Source organism: Galeopterus variegatus, unplaced genomic scaffold, assembly GCF_000696425.1.
Source record: "Galeopterus variegatus unplaced genomic scaffold, G_variegatus-3.0.2 Scaffold5664, whole genome shotgun sequence".
Taxonomy (NCBI): Eukaryota; Metazoa; Chordata; class Mammalia; order Dermoptera; family Cynocephalidae; genus Galeopterus; species Galeopterus variegatus.
In genome coordinates this window covers 124,869-136,385 of record NW_007731775.1, presented here as the reverse complement: position 1 = coordinate 136,385, position 11,517 = coordinate 124,869, and the positions used below count along the sequence as shown (strand labels likewise).

The 11,517-nt window shown below is 36.0% G+C and overlaps 1 protein-coding gene across 1 annotated transcript in view; it reads right to left on the bottom strand.

Annotated features, from left to right (window-relative positions):
• Positions 1 to 11,517, bottom strand: part of LOC103605230 (calcium uptake protein 2, mitochondrial-like) — a gene marked incomplete at its 3' end in the record, with an annotated part of 94,100 nt that overhangs the window by 10,473 nt on the left and 72,110 nt on the right. Inside the window, exons 5-6 of the mRNA XM_008589815.1 lie at positions 8,424 to 8,455; positions 8,255 to 8,330 (exon numbers count right to left, since the gene is read on the bottom strand). Of these exons, the coding sequence (XP_008588037.1) occupies positions 8,255 to 8,330; positions 8,424 to 8,455 (108 nt within the window). The remainder of the gene's footprint in view (positions 1 to 8,254; positions 8,331 to 8,423; positions 8,456 to 11,517) is intronic.

The window sequence follows — 11,517 nt, the reverse complement described above, 5'->3', positions numbered from 1 at the left end:
TGGTCCGGGGTCTCTTCCAGCCCGGCTTTGTCGGTCTCCGGCAGTGGGAGAACCGACACCTGCCAGTGCTTTATTAAAGAAGACTGTTCTTTTTTATACACGACTGTCTAAATGGTAGGAAGGTAAGTTTAATTTTCCTCTTGCAGCCACCTGGTGTATATTTTTTTATTCCTTCAGGTCTGACTCTGAAATGAATGCTATCTATATGACATATCCTTGTAGTCATTAATTATTTCTACTTCTTCTTAACCCCCCGCCCCCAATCATCTTTTCTTCTTTTTCTCATATGAATATCCTCATGTGTTTTGTTTAAGGGGGAAAAAATACCAAACTTCCTGCTGTGGACTTCCATTTTCTGTTTATTTTTCTAGCAGTTCATTATTAAGGGCCTTCTCCCAATCATCATCCAGATACTGGGTTTTAATTCTCTTTCAAGAAATCCTGGAAATGTATAGAAATAAAGCCTACCTTAAAAAAAAAAAAAAAAAAAAACCCTGGAAATGCATGACTAATGTCCCTGTTCATTTTGAGAATAAAAATAGTCTCCAGCTATTCAAAGAACAGGGAGAGAGAACTATCCAATGGGGAAAAAGTGTGAACAGGCTGAATTTTATTTCCTTGACAGAAAGATTATCTATTTCTGTAACTGAAAGTTAAAGAAAATAAAAAAGTTACTATCTTTCTCAGTATCCTCTGAACACAAATGTCTATTTATTCTCCCTTATGGTACAGAAGCAGAGCTGGTAAAGAAATCCTTCCAGAGACCAGAATCCTGATTTCCAGATGTGATTATACTCTAACAGAATTCTCTGGCACAGAGTAGGAGGAGGTGAGAATCCCAACCCCTCATCTGCCAATATGGAAAACTGCTCCACAAGTCTTGCTGCTGCAAGTAGAGACTCAATGAAGAGAACAGCGGTCTCACTTTCAAGAAGAGACTAAAGAGCATCTGCAGGTTTGTTTTTCTCCTGTCTGAAGAATCAAGATTTAATTAAATTGGAATAATTTTCTACCTTGCCTTCAAATCTCATTGCTGCTTTCAAAGCTCCCATTAACCATTTTTACATAATCTCTATCACACCTGCTATCTTCTTCATACCAAGAAAATGAAATGTTTGTTAACTGCTCTCTGAGTTAGGACTCCCTCATCATGCCCATGCCTTCAAAATATCACTTTGTCATTTGCCAGGTAGCCTCCCCACTTTCCTTAAAGTTTGTTAAATCTCACTTGTAAACCTCATTATCTCCTGTGAGATATAGAATTTCTTATTGCTCTTTTAGGATTGACTAGTCAGCCCCTTCCTTCAAAGTCACCCCAACAGAATGATTTAACTGTCTGATTCCCAGGTTAGGTAGTTCTTGTCAAAGGACATAGAGAGGAAAATACAAAGATGGTAAGAAACACAGCATGAGAAAGTTCGGGGTCATGGAAGCCAAAAGAAGGACTATTTTGAGGTGTGTAGACAATAGTATCAAATACTGCTGGGGTCATGTAAGCCCCCATGTAGGAGACTACAAAATATCCAATAACAAGGAGGTCAGTGGTTGTCTTGACAAGAGCAGTGTCCAAGGGTGGGTGTCGGGCTGAAGAACGAATGGGAGGTGAGAAAGTGGACACAACACAAGACAGAAAGAATTGAACTAGGAAAAGTAAGGGGATTAGAACAGTACAGAGGTAGTGAGCAGGAGATGTACAGACAAAGGAGGAATTTTTTTCTAAAAAAAAATGGAAAATTGATAAATTTACATAAGAGAGGAATGATTCGGTGGAGAGAAAGAGAATGGCGATGGTTAGGAAGTGGGAATAACATCAAAGCAGAAAAATCTTGAGAAGGCAAGAGAAAAGGCCAGCAGCAAAGACGGAGACTCAGGCTTCTGTTATAAGGAAGAGAAATTCTACAGCAGCAGTGAAGATACAGGAGGGGTGCAGTTGTAGGACGTATATGCAGTAGTGGACCTGGAGGCAAGTTCTTTCTTCCCTTGATGTAAAGAAAAAATGCCTTAAAAAGTTTACTGAATTCCTTTGTGCATAGAATATAGTTCGCAATGAATTTACCTAATTATCTTTATGATTCTGAGCATAGAAAACATGATTCTAGATATAAATTCTTGTAATCAATAGTAGGGCAGTCCAACTTTAAAAAATTGTTTTATGTTTAATACTGCCATAATCAGATTTATTTTCTTCAATTAAGTGACTTGAGTTTATAGGTAATGTACTTTGAAATAACTACACCACATTAAACGTGACAATACAGTGAGTAATCTTAATTTAAATAATATCTAGTTCAGAAAAAGAAAAAATATTCTATACAGTTGCAAGTCATTAACTATTAAGCTGATAAAATGCTGCTCACTAGCAGGCAGAACTTTCTTCTAGTATATCTTAGAAACAATTCATATCTGGGTGCTTAGCTCAGTTGGTTAGACTGGCAGTATTATAAGACCAAGGTCAAGGGTTTAGATCCCTGTACTGGCCAGCTGCCAAAACAAAAGGAAATGTTTTAGTAAAAAAGAAATAAAAATTAGATGATAATTTTATTTTTTATTCAGATGTTGATAAACAGTTGATGCCTTATTTCCAAAATTTATGAAAGCATTACCAGTAAATCTAATTTTGTTGATATAATAGTACCAATCACTCCTAAATGAGAAGCAGGTCAACACAAATTACTGAAAAGATTTAACTGGAAAATATTTTTAAACAGTTGATGCCTTATTTCCAAAATTTATGAAAGCATTACCAGTAAATCTAATTTTGTTGACATAATAGTACCAATCACTCCTAAATGAGAAGCAGGTCAACACAAATTACTGAAAAGATTTAACTGGAAAATATTTTTAAAAATATATAGTGTTTATACTTTCAATACACAGAAACACTAACTAAAATTGCAGAACATAAATACTCAAGGGACTCATTGAAACAGATCAGAAAAATTTGTAATTAGTATGAAATTAATTTTAGATGAGCATTTATTATGTTTTAGGCAGCGTATAAGGCAGCTAGGGATACAAAAATGACCACACAAATTTTTCCTCTTTGAGAATTTATAGTTAAATTAGTGAAGATTAAAAATAGTACAGGGTAACAAAATGCAAAACACGAGACAGAGCAAGAACCCTGTTTAATGGTTTCATAGATTACTTTCACAGAGTAGGGTAGCTAATGGGTGGGAAGTTGTTTAACAGGTAATAGGACTATGGATGGTATTCCAAATAAAGGAAAAAGGCAGCACTTAAAGTACTACCTACAGTTTGGAAGGTTAATGTAGTAACAAGGCTATATAGGTACTTCTTTTCAGAAGTAAAGGATGATTCTAAGGTCCTTGAAATGGGTCTCTCTTGTCAGTACTACAGATTAGTCTCGTATCACTGAAATATTTTTTTTTCTTAAAATAGTTTAAACTTTCTCTTTTCAGTTTTTATTTTATGAATTTTCCTTGAAAATAAATTTTAATAGAATTTTAAAAATCACATTTTATTTATATAGTGTTTTACACAAAAACTGAAGTAACTTACTCTCATTCTAGTATTCTGCCATCAAGTCAAAATGATTTCAGAACTCTCCCCGCCCTTCCCTTACTTCAGAAAAAAAGTCAAAGAATCATAAAATGACTGAGTTTATCCCCAAAGATTACTCACGCTTTCACAACTGCTAAATATCTTTCTTAAAATCTCAAAATGCATTCATAAAAGTATAAATCAGAGGCCACAGCTTTGATCTAAATACTACGCTCCATGTATCTTGGGGAATGGTGCACTCACTCACCACACTGCCCAAACCAGAAACCTGGGCATCAAATTTGATTCCTTTTTCTTCCTCCCCTCTCACATGCAACCAGTCACCAAGTCCTATCAATTCTGTCACCAAAGTATTGATCCCATTTGTACTCTTCTCTCCATTTCCACCACCTCTTCTCCAGCACACGATCTCCTGCTGTTATTGCAAAAGCCTCCTAGTTGTCTCCTCTTCTGCCCCCTCTTCTATTCATTCACCACACAGCCACCAGAGTGATTTTCTAATCTGATTTGTCACTTAAAAAAAATTTTTTTTACTGAAACATTGATTGTACATATTTATGGGGTACAGAGTTATATCTCAATACGTGTATACAATGTGTGATCATCCATTTAAGGCCATCAGCATATTCATCATTGCAAAACTCAATCATTTCTACAAAGAGGTGCACATTTGATCTCTCTTCTAGTTGTTTGGTAACATGCAGTAAAACACTGTTAATTATAGATTCTGAGGTCGACTGTACACCAATAAGAGTTATTTTTCCCATCTAGCTGCAATTTTATCTCCATTAACAAGCCTTTTACCCCACCCCTCCAGTATTATGTCCTTTCCCCAATTTAACTTTTTAGCACCTTTGTAAAAGATCAGTTGGCTTTAAGTACATGGTTTATTTCTAGGTTTTCCATTCTGTTCCATTGGTGCGTCTGTTTTTATGCCAGTACCATGCTGTTTTGATTACTATTGCTTAGTAGTATATTTTGAAGGCAGGTAGTATAATGCTTCTTGCTTTACTCTTTTTGCTCAGAATTGCTTTGGCTATTTGAGGTCTTCTGTTGTTCCATATGAATGTTAGGATTGCTTCTTCTACTTCTGTGATGAATGTCATTGGTATTTTGATAGGGATTACGTTGAATCTGTAACAGATCACTTTGGGTAGGATGGTCATTGTCAGAACATTAATTCTACCAATCCATGAGCATGGAGGGTCTTTCCATTTTTTTGTGTCCTCTTTAATTTCCTTCATCAGTGTTTTGCAGTTTTCATTGTAGAGATCTTTCACCTCCTCAGTTAGATTTATGTACTGCTGGATCATATGGCAGTTCTATCGGTAGTTGTTTGAGGAAACTCCTTCCTGTTTTCTATATGGCTGCATTAATTTACAGTCCCACCAATAGTGTAGGAGGGTTTCCCTTTCTCTGAGACCTGGCCAGCATTTGTTATTTTCTGTCTTTTTGATAACAGCTAGTCTAACTGGGGTGAGATGATATCTCAATGTGGTTTTGATTTGCATTTCCCTGATGATTAGTGATGCTGAGCATTTTTCATACATCTGTTGGCCATTTGTATATCTTCTTTTGAGAAATGTCTATTCAGCTCCCTTGCCCATTTTTTAATTGGGTTATGTATTTTTTTCTCTATTGAGTTCCTCCCTTGTCAGATGTGTAGTTTGCAAATGTTGTCTCTTCACTCTGATGATTGTTACCTTGCTGTGCAGAAGCTCTTCAGTTTGATAAAATTCCATTTGTTTATTTTTGCTTTTGTTGCCTGTGTTTTTTGAGGTCTTACTCATAAAATCTTTGCCTAGTCCTATTTCTTGGAGCATTTCCTCTATGTTCTCTTCTAGAAGTTTTATAGTTGCAGGTCTCACATTTAAGTTTTTTATCCATTTTGAGTTGATCTTTGTACATGGTGAGAGATAGGGATCTAGTTTCATTCTTCTACACATGAATGTCCAGTTTTCCCAGGACCATTTATTAACGAGGATGTCCTTTCCCCAATTTAACTTTTTAGCACCTTTGTAAAAGATCAGTTGGCTTTAAGTACATGGTTTATTTCTAGGTTTTCCATTCTGTTCCATTGGTGCGTCTGTTTTTATGCCAGTACCATGCTGTTTTGATTACTATTGCTTAGTAGTATATTTTGAAGGCAGGTAGTATAATGCTTCTTGCTTTACTCTTTTTGCTCAGAATTGCTTTGGCTATTTGAGGTCTTCTGTTGTTCCATATGAATGTTAGGATTGCTTCTTCTACTTCTGTGATGAATGTCATTGGTATTTTGATAGGGATTACGTTGAATCTGTAACAGATCACTTTGGGTAGGATGGTCATTGTCAGAACATTAATTCTACCAATCCATGAGCATGGAGGGTCTTTCCATTTTTTTGTGTCCTCTTTAATTTCCTTCATCAGTGTTTTGCAGTTTTCATTGTAGAGATCTTTCACCTCCTCAGTTAGATTTATTCCTAGGCATTTTATTTGATTTGTCATTTTCTTACTTACAGCTCTTCAATGGCAACCCATGTTCTCAGGATGACGTATAAACTCTTAATATGTCCTATAAAGCAATATATGATTTGGCTCTGCTTACCTCTCAGGCTTACGTCCAACCGTCCTCAGCAGTCACTCCTTCCTTCTCCAGATAGTGTCTATTTGGTTATATGTCCACATGCTGGTCTATGTTTTGTCTCTCCTGACAACCAATCTCCCGCTCCTCCACTTTTACCCACGCCTGTCCACTATCTCTCTGAAATTACCATTCCACAGTAAACATCTTTAACCTATTCACTGTATGCTTAATCTTGCCTCATCTGAAATCTGGTTCTCCAGCAAGGATACTGGTACCCCTGCAGACTTCCCAAATGGAGGTGACTTATTTCTTCTACTCCAATGCTAATTCTAGAACTTTCTGAACCTTTTGTAAAAACCACTGCTCCTTTGAGGCTAATGCCACCTAGCTACACTACCTTCTGTTTATCTTCTTAGTGGTACCAAACTTCCCTCTCTTTATCTTTCATTTACTGAAGACTTCAGCACCTGGTTCACTGTCTTTCTCTCTACTCAAAGTATTCATTTTAGGTGATTTACATATATATGACAATACCCTGTCTCAGATCTTTGATAACTTTCACTAAATTAACCTACTTCTAGATTCAGAATCTACTTCTATGATCATTCCCTGAAACCTGAAATCACCTGCAACTGCTTCAGCTCAGTAGGTGTAAATTCAGACACCTACTCTCTGACCACAGTTCTTTTCTGCTCTTGGACTCCCACTACATCTGTTTTTCAATCCCACTCACAGCTTTCTTTCTTAACCTTTCTACTTTCTTCTTCTCATCTCTTTTCCTGTTTTACTTTCTTCTCTATTATCCTGCTTAGACTCCATGGCTCATTAGTTAAAACCTCTCTTGCCCTTAACATTCTTAACTCCCTGCCAATGACTTTTCTTATGTTCATTTGCCTAGCAAAATCCTAACTCTAATACAACTGTCCAACATTTATATTCCTACAGGTAGTCTGCAGGAGAATCATCGCACAATTGTACCGACTGATGACTCTATTCTTTCATGACCTACAGTCTCTTCTGGTCCCTGAATGCTTCCCAGAAATCCTTCTGTGTTCTCTTTCCTTATCACAGAAGCTACTATAAACTTCTCTCTCCTTAAAGTTCATCCCTACTACCTCCTACTTCATAAAGAAAATCAAGGCTACCTCAAACACCTGCCTCACGTTCTTGCCACTAATTTGCAAATATCTGTAATAAAATACTCATCTATTCATCCTTTCCTCCTGACACAATGGAAAAGCTATCCTCCCTGTGGAATGCTGATCCTTCCACTGTGCTCTAAAGACAGTCCCTTCTCTCACATTTTCCAGGATTTTGTCTTATTCATATTTCCTTTCTCATATTTTCTACCTCTCCTTCTCATCAGCAAGAAATATGCTCAAATATTACCTTGGCCTTGTCTCCAGCCCAGCTACTATCCTCTGCTCATGCCAGGTCTCTCAAGTGGACTACAAGTTTCTCATGTCTCCACTCACTTCTCAACTTTCTGCAACTTGGCTTCAGATCCTATCCCATTATGGATCTGTACTTGGCACAGTGTCAAACATTTCCCTCTGCTAAATATAACGGACAGTTCTCAGTCCTTAGCTTTCCCAGCCCCCTTACTTATTTTTACATATTTGATAACTCCCTCTTTAACACCATCTTCTCTCAGCTTCTGTGATAACATCCTGTGATAACATCCTTCTCTGATTACTCTGCCATAGTCTCTCACTTTTTTTTACTGTTTACAACTCTACTCATGATCATAACTACTGTTATTGCCTTTTTACCATGTGCCAACCAGTGTGCCATGCTTCTGTCACCAGAGGAGAAAGCTGAAGTGTGAAGAGTCAAGCACTGTGGTCTCCTTCACGGGCACTTCTTCCAGGCTGTGCCTTTAAATGTAGGTGCTCCTCTGTATCCTCTGAGGCCTCCTCATCTTTTTACGTCAGATACTCTGCCTCATTCCCACCCCAGGCTTTAATTAACATCGATGTTTTAATAATTTATCTGTAATTGCTCTGGGAGTAGAAGAAAGCTACTTCCTACTTAATGAGTATTTTATTATGTTTTAAAAACACCTATTAAATAACATGGTACAAATCTCATACCTTAATTCCTTAATAGTACTTCAGTTAAATAAAACACATACCTAGAAATTTAACAACAAATCAAAATTACCTTTATCACCAAGGTCTCTAAAAAAGGTTGATCCACAACCAGCTCTCCGGATTCCTGCCAGTGCATCCTCGATATCCTTTGAATATACATATGAAGATCTTTCAATTTAACTCATAAAAGTTCATTTTGTATCTTACAAAAAACAAACAAATCCCCACATACTGCTTACCTTTTTTGTCAACTTCTTGACTAAAGTTTTACCTAAAGCAAAGAAGAAACATTATTTAGTACCCACATTCCTTAGTAAAACTACACTTGCACTAAAAAATTAATTAATTAATTAAACAAAGAAATAAAAAATTAAAACTAAATATAAAGGTTTGCAATTTTAGCCCATATTCTTAAACCAAAATTATGAGCCAGAGAATTCTAAGTCTAAACATAGGCACTGTAGTTTACTTAGAAAACATCTTTTGCAAGATATTTTCAATTTCACTCACCCTATTTCATACATATGAAATTTTATAACCATCTTTGACTTACCTTAGTTGTCTGTATCATACATTAATTCTTGCCAAGCATTCTTTCTTCACATGTTTTTAAAAATCAGTCTCTTTTTACTTTCACTGATAAAACCAAAAACAAAACCACAAACAAAACCACAACCACATTCGTGGTTTAGAAAGCTACCCATTATTGAACCCTGTACTGTCCTCTTAAGCTTACAGCTATCCAGTAAAATGTAAAGGCCAGCCAACATGACTGTCCATTCTGAAGTGATGCTAATCTTGTGAGTTTTCTATTGGATAACAAAGATTTAAAATTCTTTCCTGTTTTCAGCTACCTTCTTACTGTCTACATCATTTTCCTCCTATTTACTATAATTCTAAAGCAATCAAATTCTTTCTTTTGTTGGGACTTCTTTTTTTTTTCTTTTTTTCCTTTTTTTTATCTTTTTTTTTCGTGTCCGGCAACGGATCACAACCCTCAGTGTCGGGCCCGTACCGGACCGGGACTGGCAACGGGATCGCAACCCTCGGTGTTGCGCCCGCACCTTGCTCAGCCAGTGAGTGGGAACCGGTCTGTACGTGGGATCCGAACCCTCGGCGGGAGCGCTGCCGCGCTCCCAAGTGGCGCACTGCTACAGTGCGCCACCGGGCCGGCCCTGTTGGGACTTATTTTGATGATAGCCACAAGCCATTTTATACATCTAGAACAATAATTTTAAAAAAATTTTATTTTGCTCTGATGTAAGTCATGTACATCACAAATTTCACTTCTTGCTCCCCAAATTACCTTATCTATGAAGTTCCTTTAGTATAATTACAGTCTGTGAAATTTTTGGTAATATTTAAAAAATAGGTCCTTTTAGATGTGCCTTTTCTGTAGTTTGGGCTACTTAATTTGGACTATAAATCCACTGGGGACAAATTTTATTATTTGGTGTTAATAAACTGTCAAGATTTCATTTTTACATTATCAGTCAAAACATTAGTTGTAAATATGACTATACTTTTTAGAAACATCTATGAGCATGTTTGTAAGCTTAAGTGTTACTATTTTGGGATAATTATTATTCATTGATAAACTATTAAGTGACAGCCAAAGACCAAGAACTCTAGATTCTAATGTTAGATGCTATTATATTATGAGACCATGAAATAAAGGTTACTATTTAATTTGCAAATCTAAATGTCTGTGTGAATATAAAACTATGTAGTAATATAACACTGATAAACTTCAGAAAACTGTGTAATACATGTTTTTTCCCTATCTTTACATATTCTATTAATTTAACAAAAGAAATTGATCATGGTTCATATGCCTTATAATGTTTGTCTTAAAGTTATGTCACAAATTATTTATTACCATGTGTACTTTTATTTTTAGACAATTAAGGTTAGTCTCATCAGTTTTTTAAAAAAAATACATTAATCTTGCATTCAACTCAGTATTTTAGGAAGCAATAATTGGCATTTTGAAGGCAGAAAAGGGCCAAGAATTTGAGGTGGCAATATGAGTGGTTCCCAGGGGTTTCTTAGAAATGAGATTATTTCTAAGGGGTCTTATATCTGCCTGATAACTTAATTCCTTTTTGATCTTTTAAAAGTCTTTGTGCTTAAGATCCTTCTATTTGAAAATGAATGAGGAAAGAAGGTAATGTTTGCTTCCCTGAAGCTAGAAGTCTGGCTGCAAAACAGCTAAGCTGATAAAATTCAATACCATGTGAATGAAATACAACAATAAAGCCATGAACTAACTGAATGACATAACACCAGAATTATAGGTAAGACACAAACTGTAAAACCTACTGAGGCAGATTCCATATCTGTCTTACAGTTATGCAGGTCAGTCTGTAATATTCAAATATTTGTTGAATAAATAACTGAATAAAATAATTTTAAAAGATTTCATAATATCTTCTTTTCCAGATCCCTGCCTTTTGCATAAGTTATTATCCCCATCTTACATATAAAACAAATGAGCAAGAAGAATTAGGTCACAATATGGGCACTGGAGGATTTATTTTCTCATACAGATTTTTCAAAAACAGGTGTTACCTTGAGTTCCACGAAATGAGTAATGAGAACCTGTGGACTACTTTCAATATTGAACAGAACTGAATAATTATACATGATATGATTACGAGGCAGTTTTGTTGCTTTTGATTATAATTCAAAATGGTAACAATGGCTATTTAATGATCCTTATACAGGAATATAATTATCAAAAAGGAAGAAACCATTACTTAGTAATGCAGCTTAACTTGTAAAAAAACCAACTTTTCAAATGGAATCAATGACTAAAAAATGATTTCAAAAACCCAAAAAACAAAACCCTTACCAGTCAGCTGCCAAAACAAAACAAAACAAAACTAAAATGATAAAAAAAACCTTTGTTTTTAAAAAGTCTGAAAGTTACTCTTACATAAAATTAATTTTTAGATTAAAAAAAAGACAAGGCCTATTCTCTCCTGCTTCCTCTTTCTCCTAAGTTAATGCACTTTTCCCTGAGTCTTTCAAACCCGGAACGCTCTTGTAGAATTTCTTCAGTGGATGGTTGTCTCGGCCAGGCGTGTAAAAGTTTATACCACTTGTTCATGGGCTGTATCAGGAAAGACACCAAAGCAGCAAAGTCAGAGTTCCATGATGTGACAGGCTATAGGAGAAGCCATGACCTTTGTTCTCCTGACAGCAATAACAAGGTAGGGCCATCTTAAATATACCTAAGTGTTTTCAGGTCACATTTTTCTTTTTTTTTTTTTTTCTTTTTTCCGTGTCCGGCAACGGATTGCAACCCTCAGTGTTGCCCCGGTACCGGAC